This window comes from Marmota marmota, unplaced genomic scaffold (genome assembly GCF_001458135.2).
Source record: "Marmota marmota marmota unplaced genomic scaffold, marMar, whole genome shotgun sequence".
NCBI lineage: Eukaryota > Metazoa > Chordata > Mammalia > Rodentia > Sciuridae > Marmota > Marmota marmota.
Genome location: NW_025999932.1, coordinates 11449799 through 11469942, shown reverse-complemented (window position 1 = coordinate 11469942; position 20144 = coordinate 11449799). Strand labels below are relative to the sequence as shown.

At 38.6% G+C, this 20144-nt stretch overlaps 2 protein-coding genes across 10 annotated transcripts in view; one reads left to right on the top strand and one right to left on the bottom strand.

Moving 5' to 3' along the window:
- Ubac2 (UBA domain containing 2) overlaps positions 1–20144 on the top strand; it is a 154983-nt gene that overhangs the window by 20096 nt on the left and 114743 nt on the right. Inside the window, exons 2-4 of the mRNA XM_048800682.1 lie at positions 3399–3526; positions 6565–6684; positions 8011–8120. Of these exons, the coding sequence (XP_048656639.1) occupies positions 3399–3526; positions 6565–6684; positions 8011–8120 (358 nt within the window). The remainder of the gene's footprint in view (positions 1–3398; positions 3527–6564; positions 6685–8010; positions 8121–20144) is intronic.
- On the bottom strand, positions 11692–17853 carry Gpr18 (G protein-coupled receptor 18). Of its 9 annotated transcripts, none has more exons than XM_048800685.1 (4): positions 17506–17853; positions 17364–17417; positions 16663–16773; positions 11692–14068 (listed from the first exon to the last, which is right to left on the bottom strand). In XM_048800685.1, the coding sequence occupies exon 4, from the start codon at positions 14032–14034 to the stop codon at positions 13039–13041; it is 996 nt and encodes a 331-aa protein (XP_048656642.1). In that variant the 5' UTR covers positions 14035–14068; positions 16663–16773; positions 17364–17417; positions 17506–17853; the 3' UTR covers positions 11692–13038. The 9 variants fall into 9 exon arrangements, with proteins under 9 accessions (XP_048656642.1, XP_048656644.1, XP_048656641.1 ...); XM_048800687.1 differs by having other exon boundaries at positions 17364–17414; XM_048800684.1 differs by having other exon boundaries at positions 17364–17853.

The window sequence follows — 20144 nt, the reverse complement described above, 5'->3', positions numbered from 1 at the left end:
GGATATGAGAGCATTTTGCAAGATGCGCCCAGATTTGCAGGTGTGGTGCAAACAACATCACAATGACCCAGAAGGGACCATCTCTATACCTGGCAAGTTGCTCATTGGTGTGACTCATAATTTCTCTACTTTCTCCTAATTTTCAGCAAATCCTGCCTGCTGTACCTTCAAAACACACCCTAATTCTGACATCTTTCTGCATCTCCATCCCGAGATGCATCTACAGTTATCTCCTACTTACATTATCAGAACAGCCTACTGACTGGTCTTCCTTTTTTCTACTCTTCCTTCCTGTAATCTCTTCTCAATTTAGCAACTGAAGTGATCATGCAACAGTATTTTTCTGATGGTGTTATGCCTGTACCTAAATTCTTCTACTTAAAGCATCGTGGACTGGAGGCAGAGCTCACTGGTGGAGTGCTAGCTTAGTATGCATAAGGCCCTGGGTTCAGTCCATAGTACTGGGGTGGGGGGCAGGGAGAGAAGAAGAGAGAGAGAGAGAGAGAGAGAGAGAGAGAGAGAGAGAGAAGAGAGAAAGAAAGAGAGAGAACAAAACAGTGTAACATCCCACCACCCTTAGAGGAAAAGCTAACAACCCTGTGACAGCCTCCAGGGCGCTACATTCTTTGCTTCCACACTTCTTTGAACTCATCCTGCTCAGAGCCAACTGGTGGCCTTGCTGCATATTGAGCATGTTCCTTCCTCTCAGCATTTGGACTTGCTTTTCCCTCTGCTGGGAATGGTGTTCCCCAGCTGTCTGCAAAGCACACTTCTGAGGGCTCAGCTCAAGTCTCAGCTTATCAGAAGGCTTTCCCCTAACTGCCCTACCTGAGAAGATGCCGCTGTTCCCCTCTAGCACTCTTACCCTGAAAGCAGGAGGGGCTAAGTTATGCTACAGTAACAAACAACTCCAGAGTGTCAAGAACAAGGTTTGCTCCTCACCAATGCCACGTTTCCACTGTGGACACCAGGGATGGGGTTGGGGGAGGGTCTCCCCTACATGGTTTTTAGCTCTGGGATCAGGCTGATGTTATCCCAGCGAGGAAAAGCCATGTGGTGCTACCATCTTGAACCATCTTGAGCGCTGGCAGAGGGGAAGAGAATGTGTGATTTCACCGGTGGCACGAGATAAGCCGGGACCAGACTTCCTAGAGAGAAGCAGTAGAGTGGCCTGGGAGTGTGAGACTTCATCATGAGTTTGCAGGGAAGGCTTTTGGTTCAGTGGTGACTTTGTCCAGGCATGTTGAGTCACTCCGGAGTGGCAAGGAGGAGACAGGAATGACCATGGAGCCCAAGTGGAAGAAGGAAGTATGATCTTGCTGACCCCTCCAGGTGCGCCTGCAGCAGCCCTGCTCCCTCTCTGTCAGAATGAGGAGGAGCCTCCCCAGGGAGGGCAACCTGCTCTCCTGGGGTGCCGCTGTGGCGTGGTTGGTGGGAGCCATTTGACCACTATTTATTTATTCTTTCATTTTCTCTTGTGGCTATTTTGAGGCAGGTTCTCTTTTGGCAGGTGAGGAAACTGAGGCTCCCGTTGTACTCAGTACAGTTTTGGTTGTCATGCACTTGGCCACGGTGCCCTCCTGTATGCCTTGTGAAATTTTAGACCCATGGTGCCTTAATGAAGAGAAAGTGCAGCCCCTTTCTCGTAGCTCCAGTTTAGAAGTGTGCAGGACCTTGCCAGAGAGGAAACAGTTGGGCTATTCTGAAACAAGCAGGAACCACACAGTGTCAACTGTAACTGTAAATCCACCCCCAGGGAATTTCTTACGAATAAGTTTAAAGTGTGCTGACAGAATCTGAGAGTGTCCCCATGAGTGATATTTCTGTGGTCTCCCTGTGGGTGATATGCATTTCTTCTGGGCCAGGGATGGGAGAAGGGGAAGGTGTGGTTCTTCTGGCAGATGGGAGAATGGGAAGGTGTGTGGTCTCCCTTCAGGACTCTTGAAAGCAGTTGGGGAGGCAAACTGCATGGAACCAAGTGGGAAGGCAGGATGCAAAAGTACTTGAGGCTGTAATGGTTCACCAGCCAGTGGAGGAAGGTGGAGGAAAGTAGAGATGTAGCTGTAATCTGAAGGCTGCATGTAAGGGAGCATTTGTGCTGGGAAGGTGTGGATAGTATTTGAGATGTTAAATCCAGAGAAAATTTTCCAAATGCACTGAAACAGAAACCTCTTGTGTTCAGGAGGTAGTGAGATGGGTAGTTTGGTTCCAGTAAAGGCTCCACAGACCCACCAATAGAGGTCATCCAGGTGGGCCCGGAGTGTGGAGTCTGGGGAATAAGTTCAGGGGCTTGTCATCCTGTCTTGGAGCTAGCAGAAAAGTGATGATGTTGAAGTGATGTTTTAGGAAGAAGATCCATATGCATGCATGCACTCAGTTCTTGCCCAAGGGGTAGTATGGGACCATGAAAATGACCATAGGCTGAAACCAGGCAAAGCTATTTTAATAATAGTGGGAAAAATTTAGATAGTTTCATGACCTTTAAAAAAATTTATTGAAATAATGTCTTTTTAAACTTTAAAAATTTCTTAAAATATATAGAGAAATGAGAAGTAGTAAAACTAATATCTAGTGCCTTGTAACTTGTTAAAAATATTTGACATTGAGAATAAGTATTTTTGTAAGAAATATATCGAGTAGTTTGAACAGAGCTGGCTGCCTTCTTGCATAATCTATGATTTATTTATTTATATCTTGTGAATTGCCATTACCTTTTGATTTGGCTGAGTTTCTAGTATTTTAATCTGTTTTTAGTGTCATGAAATATCTCTTAAGAGTCTTTAATAGGAAGATTTTTTTTTTCCCTAGCATTATTTCTTCTGGGGTATCTTAGTCTCTCTCTCTCCCTTTTAAATTCACAGTCACTGTATTAGTCTCCCATTGTTGTTATAACAAATTATCACAAACTCAGACTGCTTTTAGGATAAGGAAAAGTGACACAGGCTCTCTTGGAAAATCAGCTTGAGTCTTGTATTCACAGTGCAAAACTCAGGAAGCCACTATAATCAGCAGTGTTAACACTGTAACCTCTTTCTACTTTTTTGAAACAAATGTCTTTGTATGTGAGTCTCCTGATTGACCTGGTGGAAACAGTGTATTTTTTTTTCACTTCAGTACCAGATTTCTGAAAGTGTTCTGTGGAGGTGGCTGGCTGTTGACTTGTTTCAGTCTCAGATAAAAGCCAACTGAGAGTGAAGCCCCTCCAGTGAATTCTTCTTGTTTTCCAGTGGCCTTTAGTCACTTACTTATGCAGGTAGATGTTTTAATAAGAACTAAATATCAAAGTTTCTGGACTTGTCTTCATTCTGATTCAGAAGATTGACTTCTCTTGCTCTAGATCCACATGGTTTTTTAAATCTTAGGAGCAATCATCCTGAATGTGATTTCTTTTTCCCCAGACAAGGCACCTCTGTCTAAGAGTCTTTTGCTGGTCCCCAGTGCCCTGTCCCTTCTGCTGGCCCTCCTACTGCCTCACTGTCAGAAGTTCTTTGTGTATGACCTCCATGCAGTCAAGAACGACTTCCAGGTGAGTGCTGTCCATCGCCCTCTAGCCTCTGGCCGAGAGAAGGGTTTTTTTGTTTTTGTTTTTTTTTTCCCTTCCATATTTGTCTTTTCTTTCTATTTATTAGTACTTTAAAGCCCCAAATTTGTAAGAAATATTATTTATTATTAATATTCCATTAATAAGTTCATTTTCCAGTTATATTTATTGATACTCTCAAGCAAAGCAGATTATAATGAAAAAGTTGCATTATTTCCTTTTGCAGGACACATTTGTTTCAATGAAACTTTTCACTTGTGGGAAGGCAATTTATAATTTTAAGGGTATTTTTAAAACAATGTTTATATTATACACACACACACATATTTGTGTATATGTCAGGATATTCAACATTTTCCAAAATTTGCTTGAGTTTGAATATTTGATTAGATGTGTTTCAGCTGCAACACATTGTGAATTCATGATTATTTTTATGATTTTAGTTAAACCAAATAGGGAAATTGTTGTGAGTTTTTGTTTTCTAGAAGAGCAGGACTCTGTGACTATCAAGATTTATGTACTGAGCTCATTGAAAATGTTGGCGTCCATTTCTTGTCTGAGTTGGAGTGTTGGTACACATTGTGCTGTATAACCTGCTTTCTTTGGTTAATACTTGGTTCATTTTCTAGTTATATTTGTTGATACTCTCAAGCAAAGCAGATTATAATGAAGAAGTATTTTTTTGAATTATAAAATTCATTGTATTTTCAGTTTGGTATGGAAGAATGATTGACTTATGAATTAGTAGTAGAGAGAGAAGGGGCTTTTGCTTCAGGAAGCCATATGGACTTCAGACCCTCAGGAGAACTGTGCAGCAGGAGGTGCTGGAGTCTACACAGGCTTGGATAGGAGGAGTCCTGAGGGGCAGTTGATAAAAGGCTTTATTTGTAGGTTCTGAATCTCCCAGATTTTGGCATTTGAGGCTGAGGATACTCTTTTTGTTTTCCTTTAGGTCTTTGTTGAGTCCAAGCCAGCGATCAGTCTTTAAAGGGTGGTCGTCTTCATAATAGTATGTAATAGTTTATCTCACACCAGGTCTCAAGTTTTCACGTCCTTGAGCATGATTGCAAAACAAATCATTTAAAACTGTAGCTGCCAGTTTATTTGCCATTAATCTAAGGAAAACAAAACAAATGTTGTTATGCAATCACAATTTGTTGCATTTTAGTAATTATAAAGTCTTAAATTTCTTTAATCCCTAGATTCTCCTCATGGCTCTCAGGACTTGAGTAGACTACTTTCTCTACAGTGTTAAATGTGGGGAGAGAGGATTGGAGTTTCTGTCATGGTCTTTGAATTTGCTGTTCGGCAGAGATGACGTCATCATTATTTTACATAAAGTACTTGACAGTTTCCGAAGCCCTCTGTATAACACTGTCTGATTTGATCTTATGGGTGGTAGTGTATGCTGGCCTAAAGTTTCAGTGATTCTAGTGCAATCATGAAGTTTCGGAGAGAGAAAAGAATGAGTTAGGAGATGCCTTTTGTGTGTGCCTGTGGTGGTCATTCCTGCCTCCTCGTGGTGACTTATCTCCTTGAACTCAGATGTAGACTTACAGCAGGTGAAATGAACTCTCAGGGACTTCCATGAGCTAGTTCAGTGCCCTAAGATTTTGGAGTACACTGTTGACAGAGATGCCTGGTGTCTTGCTTGGAGAAGAGACAGAGGCGAACTGTTCTGACAGTTGATGTAGTTAGTTTTCTCATTGTGTTGTTGTTATTTCAGTTGGCAAGAGAAGAGGTTATACGACTTTAGAAAGTAAAATACTTCCTCGGTGCCTCTTCTTCTTGATCTTAAAATAGGGATAATATTACCAATGTTCATGGCAGCCTTATTCATAGTAGCCAAGGTGGAAACAAGCCAATGCCATCAACAGAAAAACGAATAAGGAAGATGTGGTATGTACAGAGAATGGAATTTTATTCAGCAATAAAAAAGAATGAGATTCTAATTCATGTTTTAACATGAACCTTGAAGACATTATGCAAAATGAAACAATTAAGTCAGACACAAAAGGACAAATACTGTAAGATTCCAATTAAATGAGGTATCCAAAATAGGCAAATTTGTAGACAGAAAGTGCAACAGAAGTTATCAGGGGGTGATGGTGGGAGAACAGGGGATTAATGTTTAATAGATGCTGCATTTCTATCTGGGATATTGAAAGCATTCTGGAAATGGATAATGGTGATTGTTGTACAATATTATGAATGTTCTTAACTCCATTGAATTATACACTTAAAAATAGTTACAATGGTAAATTTTATGTCTATTTTACCACAATAAAAATTCAAAGAAAAGATAGGGTAAATTTGTTTTACCTATCTTGAAAGGTAATTGTGAAGGGGAAAAAAAGATCAGAATGTTTTTCAAATGTCATTAGGATTATCTTTAAAAATCTGGAAAATGTTTAATATTCAAAATAGATATTTGTATAGCTCTTTTTAAATATATTTCCTTAAATGTTTTTCACCCAACCAGAAGTTGATTTTAAAAAACTGATATTTCAAACCTACTATTTAGCAGTTCTGACAAATTGCTTTGTAAATAGTTGCTATGAAGTAGTTGGGCTGTCAAAATTAAGCTCAGAAATTTATATTTCAAGTTTATACCTAAATTGTCATCTGCCACTTTATTTTATTTGGTAGCTTAAAATGAACATTAGTTAGCCTTTCATTTCAGCTCATATATGTAATTTTTAAAAATCTTATTTAAACACAGTCCTAAATTTTATTACAGGAAGTCTTCTGTTGTCTTAATTCGAATACATTTTCTTATTAGTAAACAAACAAACAAAGATTCCCCTTAAGTACCCTTTGTGCTGTTGGAATTTTTAGTATCACAGAATTGAACTCATTTATTAAAGTTACACACACTTACTTTTTCTTTTGTAATGCATCATGATTTTGCTTAAAGTAGTGTATACAAACGAGCACTATAAAGTAAATAATAAATTTGCTAAGCCAGAGACCCAAATAAATTTTACTTTTATTCATTGTTCTTTTTTTAAATCCCTATCTAGATTTGGAGGTTGATATGTGGAAGAGTAATTTGCCTTGATTTAAAAGACACTTTCTGCAGTAGTCTGCTTATTTATAATTTTAGGATATTTGAAAGAAGATATGGAAGCAGAAAATTTGCAGTAAGTTTTATGCATTTTGCCTTTGCTACTTAGGTTCTAGAAAAACATTTTGTTTTCTTTTTTTCCTTGTTTTAAATCGGTTTTATTTTGTTAAACTTGGTTTATTATTTACAATTATCTTTTTAAGTACATGATCCTGTATCTGATTTGGGGCACAGACATTAACCAAAGAAAAAATGTAAATTTAAGACAATAGCATAATAAAATGATGATGATAGTAATGATAATAGACAATATTAGGTGTGAGCAGGTAATAATTTTAACTAGGATTTTGCTTTAATAAAATTTTAATCACTTGTATTCTTTTTAAAAATTTATTTATTTATTTGGTACTGGAGGGGCCCTTTACCACTGAGCCAAATCCCTAGCCCTTTTAAAATTTTTATTTATTACCCTTTTAAAATTTGTATTTATTTATTCATTTATTTTTTGGGGTACTGGAGAGTAAACTCAGGGGCACTTGACCACTGAACAATATCTCCAGCCCTATTTTGTGTTTTATTTAGAGAGAGGGTCTCACTGAGTTGCTTAGGGCCTTGCTAAATTACTGAGGCTGGCTTTGATCTTGAAATCCTCCTGCCTCAGCCTTCTCAGCCACTGGGATTATAGGCATGCGCCACAGTGCCTGGCTTAATTTATTTTTATTTTTAAAATTTTTGATACCAGGGATTGAACCCAGGGGCACTCAACCCCTGAGCCACATCCTTAGCCCTTTTTAAAAAAATATTTTGTTTTGAGACAGGGTCTTGTTAAGTTGCTTAGGTCCTCACTAAGTTGCTAAGACTGACTTTGAACTGCAGTCCTCCTGCCTCAGCCTCCTGAGCAGCCTTTTTATTAATTTTTTGAGACAAGTTTTTGCTAAATTACTCAGACCCTCATTCAGGTGCTGAAGTCTTGAGCTTATGATTCTCCTGCCTCAGGTTCCCAAGTTGCTGAGACAGGCATGTGCCACTGTGCCCAGCATCATCTCTTCTACTCTTAATGGTTTTTGTGTTCCCTATTAAAAATATGTCTTGCTCTAAATGTAATTTTTCAGCATGTTTAGAAATAGGGAAGTTAATGCATTTGAACAATATGGTTTTACTGTCCAGTTTTGAAAAGTCTGCTGTAATAAAAACAATATTTAAAGAATATACATATATACATGTATTAATCAGTATATTCTGATTATATTATTACACATGTATGTAAAGTTTGTTGTAATAAGAATATTTTAAAAATATACATTCATATGTATATTAATCTGTTAGAGCTGATTCTAACTAAATAAATGTTAATTTATTTTTAGGTACCTTCTCTAATGTTTTTTCCTGTTTTACTTTTTAGTCCTTTTTGCTAGGTTGCTGGATTTTGTCAGCCTTGTTTGACTTTCTCCTTGTTGAAGCTATGCAGTATTCATTTGGTATCACTGTGGCCAGTAATTTGCCTTCTGGATTGTAAGTAGTTCTTAGAGATTGGCTTAATTTAGAACTCTTAAATCTTTTTGAAAGCATTATCATTCATGAAAGTCACTGAGTGAATATTTTAAAACTTTAAATATAGTAAAATTAATTTTATAAGTAAAAGTAAATCCAGAGTATATGTATCTATTCACCATGTTCTTGAAACAGTCAGTTTTATATTAACTCTTCTTTTGAACTCTGACATTCTGTGTTTTAGAGAATTTTTAATGAATTTGCTATTCAAATTCTGAAGATGGAATTTGTTTTGTATTTTTATAATTTTTTATCTTTGTAATTTTATACATTAATTAAACCCAAAAGTAGAAAATTTATTTAGATTAGGAAACAAATTTGTAGAAAGTTAAGTTTCTAAAGAAATCTCTTTAGGCTGATATTGTTTGAATACTTTCACCAAAGATAAAACAAAGTAAGTACATAGATCACAATTTGTGCCCAGCCTGCAGTGACCAACCTGACTCAGTGTGTAGAGGCTTCCGCATTATGTGGATTTTTCAAAAATGAAAACTGTGTTTTACTGTATACAGTTACTAGTTGCTAGGAGTAGAGTTGATAGCACATATAAGTTGTCTTAAAGCATCACTTAATTAAGTATAGGAGACTAGATTTGAAAGATGAGATGGTTTGAAAGACAGATACTGGATGTATAAATTCTGTGTCTTGTTTTACTTTTAAATATCGAGTTTGAGAATGATCAGGCCACTGTACATATCTGGATTCAAATCCACTTTGGATCCCTATTGTCAAATGTAATTAGTGTTCCAATGGCTTTCACACTTATATTGTTGGTATTTACAGTGTGGTTTCCCCTCATGGGATTTACACAATTGTTGGCATGAATATCCATGAATATTGACCTATAGCTGTTTTAATGATGTTTAGTTCTGAATAATATTTAAGAGGAGATGGACTGAGTTCTGTGTGATGATGATCATGTAGTTTTTGTTGAGTGCCACGGGTTGTGTTGGAATCAGTCTGAGAAGTTTGTTTGTTGTTCTGCCCCTGTGAACACAGAGTCCTCTCGGGATGGTGTCCAGGTTAACTCAGGAAAGAGCCAGCCAAGCTGAGTCTGCCGTTCTCCCCAGGTGTTTCTCACCCAGGCCAATTCTTTTTGTTTTTCTGTGAAGCCTGCTGAATTTTGGAAGGACATATGTGTGTCGTGTGTGTGTGTGTATGTGTTAGAATAAGTCTTGGGGATGAAGAACAACACAGTTATTAATTCTCTTACATTTTCCCCTTGTCTGAGGACATTTTTTCTACTACACATGCAGTTGGGTGACAGTAGAACCTTCATATTCATTTAGTTTATTATGAAAAGTCTGATTCAATTTTAAAGTTGGCGGGAATTTTCTTCACTCTTAAGAGAGAACTATTTAAATCTGTACTGAGAGTTCCAACCGTGAATAAATTAAAAAATGATAGTATCCCCTTTGAAAAACAGTGTGAATGCTAATTCAGCCATCTTCTCTTTCAAGTCACAAAACATTATATAAAGTAATGAAAAGTAAATCATTACTTTAATAAGTAAACTTTGGATTTTGTAAAAATATCTTTTATTGGTAATGGCAAAGCTTCAAAAATTCAAGAGAGGAAACTACTCTTTAAAAAGTCAACGTGCCTTACATTTGCATTATGACATCTTTTTCTTTCCCCATCAATGCCAAATCCACTCTCTACAGTTCTTCACTTTCTACTTACTTCTTTCTTAATCTCACTGCTATTAAAACTTATAAAGTTCCAAGAAACCACCTGATTTCTGAAGCCATCGGTCATCCTGTTTGGCCTTTTAATAGCACTTTAAATGCTTTTTAACAACTCTCTTCATTTTGTGAAACCAACCACCTGCTCCTAGTTACCATCTGTGGCTCTTCTCCAGCTCACTCCCTGAGGCTTCTTTGGACTGTTTCACCCACTGCCAGGACTTCAGCCTGTTTGTTTCCCAGCCCTGCATTTCCAGGGTGCACTACTTTCCTGATCTGTCTAGAGTCTTAATTCCTAGTGACTTGTAGACTCAAAATTCCTAGTGACATCTAGACTCAAAGAAAACTCCTCATTCCACCATGCGGCCTGCGCATTGGTTTCATTAATGAGGTTCTTGGCATAAAAGTTAGCTAGCAGAGATCGAAATAAACACACAGACTCAGTTACCTTTTTCTATGACCAGGTCCGAGACGGCTCCCCTCTCTGGCTCCAACCTCGAACCACCCGTAGGGCAGCAAGGATTACTCAGGGCTAGCAGGAGAGAGAGAGAGAGCGAGCACGCCAGGGAGTAGCCTTTTATTGGGGAACAAGAAATTCAGGGGATAATTCCATCCAATGAAGGTTGGGGGGGGCCGCACTCCAAGGTCAGGGTCAGTGATTGGGCCCCCGGGGTCAGTGGTCAGTAACGCCCCCACACGGACGGGTTCTCTCATCACCAGAGGGCCGGGAAAATTCCGACACAGCCAGAAGCCTCAGGCCCAAACCGGGAGTCGCCCAGTCACGCGTGAGAATGGCTCTCCACACCTCATGTTCTGAAACTCTTCTCCCTTTGGGTCTCCTTTCTCTCCCCCATTGTCCCCTCCTCCTGCTGTCCTTACTTTAGTTACTGGCTTTCCATGTATTCAGTCTTCCCAGCTGGGAGTCTTTCCCTTTCCCCTCAATGGGACGGAGCTCCAAGTGCATGTAATCCAGAGTCCTCAGTAGCACACTCATTCTTCCCCTTTTTTCTACTTCTCTTATTTCTACACAATACCAGTCTAAACTCTGATCTTTTCTTGCCTGAGTTTTTACAGAAAATCTCTAACTAGCCCCCTGTCAATTTCAAACCATCTCATACGGAGCATTCACAAGTTGTGTTTCTAAAATATGGGCTTGACCGTGCTAGACCTCGTCTTTAAAACCTTTAAAGCTCTGTTTCCTTCAGAACAAAGTTCATGCTCCTCCAGGATGCCATCAGGGCAACTGGAGTAGCTGGAATGGCATGGGCTTTGCCATCACAGGTTCGAGATTTCATCTGTGCCACTGACGGGTTGTGTGAAAAATTTTAAGCAGGTGGCTTCTTTCAAGTTCCATTTCTGAGCTGTTTATAAATGGCTATCATGGGTCAGTTGGAGGCACTCTGTTCTTCACAGGGAGTAGAGAGAATTAAGCAAACTCTTACTGAGTTCCTTGCAGCATGTTTGGTTTTCCTTTTCTTTAGGACCACCATCTCTGTCAGGCCTCTCCCCCATCAGTCATTTATCTTTCTTAACATACTGTGTACAGTATTTGTACTCTTATGCCTACCTGGCCTTCTTTGGTAAGATTAATTGCCCTTTTAGGTGTATTATAACAAATGTATTAATATTCTTATTAGTATTTATTACATTTATTATCTTAATGTTATTATATCATAGTATTTTTTGTCATTGTCTGTATCTTCTACGCTACCTACTAGTTGTTGGAGGGAGAACTAGGTTTTACTTTATGTGTTAACTTCCTTACACTCAGTAACATTGAAGGGGTAATCTTGATTATAGTGAGCACTAGTCAGACTATAGGATAAGGTCACTGAACTCTATATAGACCTGTCTATCTTGTGCTTTTCATAGAAATTGTACCTGACACATGATAGATGCTCATGACTGTTATTTCAATTCAGGAAATATAACTGTTGTTCGCAAACTAAAGAAGATCTATCACTAGACCTAGCTTATAGGAAAAGACATAGCTTATGTGTAACTTTTCTTATAAGCTATGTCTAGTAACCCATGCTGGCTACACATCTGTCCTTACATGCTTACTGTTTTTTAATTGTTAGTGTTTACATATGGATGTAACATTGTTTTCCAGAATCAAACCCCTCTAGAATAGTGAAATTTTGAATTTTTACATACTGTGTTTAAATGTGTGTAATTACTTTAGGCAGGAGTATCACAAGTTCAAAGCCAGCCCCAGCAATTTAGCGAGGCCCTAAGCAACTTAGCAAAAACCTGTCTCAGAATAAAAAAATAAAAAGGGCTGGGCTGAGGATGTGGTTCAGTAGTTAAGGGCCGCTGGATCCAATCCCCAGTACCAAAAAAAAAAAAAAAAAAAGTACTTACCATGCTAAATAAATTTTCATTAACTATTTTAGATTACCTATAAGTTTATTATGACAACCATGACTTAACGTTTTCACTTTGTTGATTTTTTTGTCATCAGAGAATGGCTTTCACACAGAAACACCTCGTGTCCTTGTTATTGGGCAGAAAGGGATCTCAGGTTAAGTTTTCATCATTAGTTTTATGTGGGATTGGGTGCATGTATGCTCTTAGAAAGTTTTTATCTAGTCTAGAAAGTTTTTGACTAGTCTTATCTCTAAAAGAAACCAAATTCAGAGTAGGAGCAGGGCTGATAGGGGTGACCTTCCCAGGCGCATCTGCTGCTTGCCACCATCAGTTTGCTCTGCAGCAAGTGATGATGTGTTGCACATAGCTGTTTGTGTAGAAGTATTTAATTTATACCTCAGGGTCCTGAGATTAGACATGAGAGGTGCATCTGGATTGAAAATAGTGCACCCAATTGCTTTGATCAGTGGTTGAATTTTTTTCCTCATGATTCACAGAATTAAATTCAAAATAATTAAATTCAAAATAATTAAAAAATATTTATTATCTGTGTAGATAAGGCTTGACTGTGAAATGCCAGTGTGGGTGTTTTTTCCCCAATAATTCCAAATGTTTTATACAAGTTTGAAAATAAAAAATTAGAATGTGTAATTGTATTGCCACAATAAGATTGTACAAAAGAGTTCTTAAAGTTTTTTTCTTTTCTTTTAGCAGAGAGGGGACTTGATAATATTATGTAGAATATCCATTGGTACTAGAGTAGTTAGGAAAATGAATTTTAAAGAAAAATGAATTTTAAAGAGATTGAAGAAAATTCACGTCATTTATAACATTTCACTATTCACATTGCTAAGTGACCGTAAACTCCCAGATCGGAAGCTTTTTCTACGCACACTCCGGAGGTAATTGCGGTACAGCATGACGCTAATGACCCGAGCCTGAAATTGTTTGGAAACAATGTAGTAGAGGATCATATCCAGACACGTGCTGAGGTTCATGAGGAAGGTGGTGAAGGCTCCCCAGGGGCTGTAGCTGTTTTCTTCCCCACCCAGCATCAGGAAGGCAAAGCAGATGTGGAAGGGCAGGAAGCAGATGAGCACCTGCACCAGGAGCGTGATGATAATTCTTATGGACTTCTCCTTGACCTTGGGTTTCAGCTTAGATGTCTTGCCATGGAGGAGACTGTGAATGATGACCAAGTAGCACCCAATCATGATGAACACAGGGATCAGGAAGAAGAATATCAGTCGAGTGAAGTTCAGCACATTGACGGCTTTGAAATGAATGATGTCAGAGATCTTTAGGCAGGTGGCAGGGGAGGAGGCTTTATCTGGGTCTTCATAGAGTAGCAGCAGAGGGACAGTGGTTGTCAGGGTCATTATCCACACTCCTACACAGGCAAGCAAGGCCTTGCATGTTTTTTTAAGTTCTTTGGCATATTTCGGCTGTATGATGGCCATGTATCTGTCGGCACTGATAAAAGCAAGAAGCCATAGAGCAGCGCTTGGGTAAAACACTACAAGAGCCCCGAGAATGTGGCAGAAGTACTCTCCAAATGGCCATTCACCTTTTGCATAGTAGAACATTCGGAAGGGTAGACTCATTATAAATATTAAGTCCAGTAGTGCCACATTCATCATATAGATGGTTACAGTAGTTCTCTTCTTGGTGGTACAACTGAAAACCCATAAGGCAGTAACATTAACAAATAATCCAACCAGGAATATACAGCTGTAGAAGACAAGAGCCGCGATTTTGTATTCGTCTGGGTGTGAGCTATTAGAAGGGATGGGTTGATCTTGATTGCTTGGGGTAGTCATCTTATAGCTTGTTGGTAGGCATGATACTTAGAGGCTGTAAAAATAGTTGAAAAAATTAGGAAGAAATCCCTTGGTTGGAAAATAGATGCTAACATTCTCAAACTCAGCTTGGCTGTCTCATTTTGAGAGTATTTTATATTGTGAACTTAATATGTGAGTCTCAGCATTTATTAAGGAATGCATTCCCTAGAGATTACAGCTGTGGTAAACTCATCATTTTTTTCAGGGCTGGGGATTAAACTCGGGTAAATGCTCTAACCCCAAGCCTTACCCAAGCCCTTATTATATGCTAACCCATGAACATGGCTCAGAGGGTCTCAGTGCAGTGGGGGATTCATTTATTTCACTATCCCTGCTTACCTGTCTTCTGCCTCAAAAAACAAGCTTTCCTTTATGATTTTTTTCTCCCTATAGTATGAAATTGGGTAACTGTTATTCCTCTCTAATAAGCATTCTTGATTTAGACTTATTGGGGAAAGGCCAATCTGTATTTTGAATCTTATAAAATGTTTCCCACTTTTTCTCACCACCATTCTGTTTAAATATTTTATAATCAAGTTATTAATGTCAAAATAGTACACTTTTACTCAAACACAATTTTTTGGGGGGTGTGTGTACTGGGGATTAAACCTGAAGCACTCTACTACTGAGCTACATCTCCAGCCTTTTTTTTAAAATTTTGAGACAGGGTCTGCTAAGTTTCCCAGACTGATCTCAAACTTGTGACTTTCCTGACTCAGCTTACTGAGTACCTATGATTTCAGGCATGTACCACCATGTCCAGCCATTCATTAAATATAATTTTAATATAAAAATGTATGTTGGGTGCTGGGACTGTGGCCCAGCGGTAGCACACTTGCCTGGCATGTGTGAGGCACTGGGATCGATTCTCAGCACCACATATAAATTAATAAAATAAAGATCTATCAACAACTAAAAAAATAAAAAAACTGTATATTGGAAAACTGATTATTGAAAATTACAATAATTCTCACGTAAGAGAGAGCAGAAACTTTATCTTCTATTTCCCTATTTCCGATTGAGCTCATAGTAGGTATTCAGTAAATAAATACTTGCTCAATGAAGGAGAGTGAAGGAAAGCATGTTTGGTAAGGTCACTCATAGCAGCTGTTCTCTAGTTTGTCAGTGAAGACTTGCACAGTTGCTGTCTGACCTTTTATTTATTCTTAAGTGGTAAAGACTTCTTCGTAGTATTATCTCATATTCTCTTAAATTTATCATCAGTCTAGAAACAGTGGTTTTGTCTCATGATCTACAGATCAAGAACTGAGCTCAGGCTGGGGTTGTGGCTTAGAGGTAGAGTGCTCACCTAGCATGTGTGAGGCATGGGTTCGATCCTTAGCACCACATTAAAAATGAAGATATTGTGTCCACCTATATAACTACAAAATAAATATTAAACAAAAGAAAAAGATAACCGGGCTCCTAGAGCAACAGATGGACTGTGTCCAGGCCATTGGAGTGCCTCAGAGTGAAGCTACCAGACTGTGTGTCTTAGGTCCTAAAAGCTGATTTCAGGTGCCTCAGTGGTGCATAGAGAAGAATGTCTTGAAAATATGTTCCTGTCAGGAGAACAGCTCTCATACCCCTCCTCTGCCTAAGTATAGAAGCATGAATACTGTTTGTCAAATTAAATTTTAAAAAGGAGCAGCTAAGAGAAGTGGATACTGATAAGAAGTCATCAGTAACTTGATGCGTATGTCAAAAGTAATAAATTCCAATCACCAAAAAAGTGTTCATTTCAAATGGAAAGAGTTTAGTTGTGATTGCAAATATCATTGACCCTCAGAGTAAAAATCCTCACCATGATACAGCCACTAAGAGATTTTAAAAATAGCCTCACTACAAAGAGGTGGAACTTTGAGGCATCTTTTTGAAATATGGAGGTGTATGAAGTTTCCTTCAAAAATGTCACTTTGTAGAGTGGCTTGTCTCTAATTCAGCCCTGACTCCTTCTTTAGTGAGAATTATGGGGGAGATTAGCAGCCTGTGGTCAGTGGTATCATGGGCTGCTGAGAACAGCTTTTGAGGTTGCTGTGGACAAATTACAAGATGCAAATTTGCTTTCTTCCCTCCTTCCCTCTCTTTCTCTTTCCCTTCCTCTTCCTCCTTCATTTGCAACTTCCTAAATTAGTTTCTCAAATATGTGGATTGAATATGATTTTGGAATAAAATTCTATAAATTTAAAACCCTGTAATAAAATTTCCAAATATCAGTTAAAGTATAATATTAATTTCTATCAGATGAGAAGAGCACTGCATAGGAAAATTAGATCTCCAGAAGAACTCGGGAACTTAAATCTTAAATTTTATTAACTTTATTAAACATAAAGGCATTTTTTACATGTTTTTTAGTTGTGGATAGACATAATATCTTTATTTTATTTTTATGTGGTTCTGAGGACCGAAGCCAGTGCCTTACTTGTGCTAGGTGAGCACTCTACCACTGAGCCACAACCCCAGTCCTCAAAGAATTTTTAAATAGTAATAAATGTAATGTAAATGAAATTTTGTATTCTTTTTTTTTTTTCTTCTCTACCTATCTTCATCCCTAATTTTGTTCCATAAATGCCTTATTTACCAACCAGCTCAGGGAGCCTTTCCCACCTTGGGCTCAGGCCGCTTTTATGCAGTTCATTTGCCATCTGCATTTGTCTTCATTCATTCACTCCAGTTTGGATAAAGTATGAGTGACTCAAGTGTCTTAAAGGCTATGCTCTGCAAACAGAAAATTTTGGAAAAATTGTGAAAAGTAATTGGCTTTCAAGTCAACTTTTTGAAAGCTTTATATTCCATGATCACCTATAGTTTTTCTTTTCTTAATTAAACAAATAATTTCATGCCAGGTGTGGTGGCAGGTGTCATGGCAGTGACTTGGGAAGCTGAGGCAAGAGGATTGCAAGTTCAAGGACTGCCTTGGCAACTTAGCCCCTGTCTCAAAATAAAAATAAAAAGGAATGCAGATGTAACTCAATAATGGAGTGCCCTTGGGTTCAAGTCCCAGTACCAAAACAAAAAAGATAAATAATTTTATAAATCAATATAATTGAAACAATGTGACAAAGACACTTTAATATATTTATGACTTATCATGCCAGGGTTTTCCTTAATTTGAAAAATTACCATTAATGTAAAGTAATATTGAAAATTAGTGCCCAATCGTACTAATAATATGGAAAGATCACAACGATTTCGAGGTCCTTTCCTTCACCAACGTAGTTTCTATAATGTTTTGTTAGTGATTTTGAGCTTAATAAAGCAGTACTTATGATAGTGATCTGTGATGAAGTTAAAGGAATGCTGCTTACCTCCTTCCATCAAAGCGTTGTCTTAGAAGTGACCATTTTCCGGTGTACCCACTTCTGAAAAAGAGGTGTCTGTGAGTTAAAATAGCTCTGTCTGGAAATGGTGCATTTCAGACATGTCGTATTTCTTTTGTGTTAGACTCACTTGTTGCGTTAAAGGCTGTTTTGAATGTAGCTCCGGCTTGCTGGAGGAGTTGGCACTGCTGAGCTGTAATCGTTGCTCTCTCTTTCAGGAAGTGCTTTCTGAAACAGGCTTTGCAGCTTGCAGTTTGATCCTGGATGTGGTTTTTTTCTCTCACAAGTGATTTGTTTATGAAGTCACACTTAGCATAAGCTCCTCTTGAAATGATGGCATTGTGTTAAGAGAGTCCTATCAAAAGGGGAAACTTTTTTCAATTAACTGTTTACTTTGATGTTTAAAGTCTGCATAATTTATGGAAAGAGGAGATTTGAAGTTGAGCAGAACCGGATTCCAAGTCTAACTACTTTCTAAGCTGTGCAACTTTATGTAGTTACTTAACTACACTGAGCATTTGTTCCTAGTTTCTATACAATTAAAATAGATGTAATATGCATCTGATAGTATTGTGAGGATTCTAATCCATAAAAATCCCAAGTGCTTAAAAAAGTACCTGGGCACTTAACAAGTATCCTAAACAGTGTCACTTTACTATAAAATTCCTAAAATCATAGGATATCCACTTTTTACTTTTTAAATCATCCCCCCCACATACTGGGGATTGAACTCTGCGTTGCTTGCAAACACTGATCTATATCCTTTATATTTTTTATTTTAAGACAGGGTCAGGGCTGGGGTTGTGGCTCAGCGGTAGAGCACTTGCGTAGCATGTGCGAGGCCTTGGGTTCGATCCTCAGCACCACATAAAAATAAAGAGATAAAATAAAGATATTGTGTCCAACTACAACAAAAGGTAAATATATTAAAAAAAAAAAAAAAAAAAGACAGGGTCTCGCTAAGTTGCCCAGGCTGGCCTTGAATTGACCAGCTGAGTAGCTGGGATTACAGGTGTGTGCCACCAAGCCCAGCTCTATTCAGACATTTCTCAGTGGTTAAAATTGGGATCCTCAGTTCATTCATTTCTGCTGTGCCATACACATTTTGCCTGCTGTGGATTGCTTTGTTTTATGGTCCCCGATGCTTCACATCTCTTTTGGTCACATGGAAGTCTAGAAACTGTTTCTTTTGCATGAAGTTCCCTGCAAGTCATAGCAGAGAGGACTCTGGAGTCGGCTGTGGGATGATTTACATAGTAGGAGTGTTTTGACCTAAGAAGGGGAAGGAAGCCAGCGGAAGGGGAAGTGAGCAGTGCAAATCATTGCCTGCCTAGTTATGTTCATTTTTTTTTTTAACTTTCTCTCTTCTTTAAAAACAAAAAAATTGGTTGTTCTAAAATTTTGATTATCTTTGTATTTGGATATGCATGATTTGTCAACTTTTAGAGGGTATCTGAACTTAATTACATTTGTTTTTTGAATTTAATTTTTTGAGAGCGCGCGTGTGTGTATGTGTATGTATGTGTGTGTGTGTGTTTGTGTTTCTCCTTCACGCAAAATGATAGTAAGTCTACACCTTATAGTGGTTATTGAAGTCCTTGCCTTTGATGATAAACACTTGTGAGTCTGTTAGCCTACCAGAATAATTGGCTTTAGAGGCCCTGGAGATGACCACAGCAGCTGTTCTTGTGTGGATGAGTGTAGATGAGGAAAATGAGGGCCAGAGAGCGCTACTGACTTCCAAAAAACTCAGGGACAGCCCGGCTTCTTAGGAGTTGAGTGTCCTCCAGCACCGTCATAACTCTTCTTGAGGTGACTACCTTGATTTATTCACTAGATATCTCTTTGTTACTGAATTACATTCATCAATTTTTAATCCATGGAGTTATGTTTCATATGCCACCCAGGAGTGTGATATTTCAGTCAGATAGCAACCTCTTGTCTGTAGACCTAGTCTGTTCTTATTTCATATAGCCTGTGACACATTTTCAGAAATTAAGTATTGATTAGCTTCCTGTGCTGTGTAAATCAACAGATGCAATAATGTATATACTTAAGAGTCAGGAGCGTCCTCTCATTAAGACTGGAGTCCTTTTCTGTACATGACATCCTTTTTTTAAAAAAATATTTTTAGTTGAAGATGGACACAATACCTTTATTTTATTTATTTATTTTTATGTGGTGCTAGGATCTAACCCAGTGCCTCACACATGCTAGCCAAGCCCTTTACCACTGACCTACAACCCCAGTCCCTGACATTCTTATTTCTGATTTGCCAGTTTCTTAGGCACATCCAAAAGCAAGTGTAGGAACTCCCCACATGTCAGGTCAGGTTGGGATCAGCTCTCACTCTTTTCCCACCTTACTCTGCATTTCAGCCACATGGGGCCTTTGGCATGTTCTCTTCCAGCCTTCTGCATGTTCCACTCCCCCACCGTCCCCACTGCTGGCACTGTTTATGGCTGCACTCCCACCTCCCGGCTTGGCCAGTGCAGTTTATCCTGGAAGCTGCCTTTCCGGGAACTCTTCTCTGCCCTGCTGTGGCCTGTATTTGTCCTCGCAGCGGCTCCTGCTCTCCATGCTCTTGCTTGTTGACCTGCCTTTTGTGCTGTACTACAACGTGTTCCTTGAGAGTGGCAGCTGGTGTGTGTGTACATGTATGTGTGTGTGTGGCATTGCACGTTGGCTGAACCTGTGACTGAACAAGTGGGTGAGCAAATGCAGACACTTGGGGGAGTCAGGTGAATTCCTGATCCCAGAGTTAGCATG

Coding starts and splice junctions, on each gene's coding strand:
- Gpr18 (XM_048800684.1), bottom strand. CDS start 14,034: ATGACTACCCCAAGCAATCAAGATCAACCCATCCCTTCTAATAGCTCA.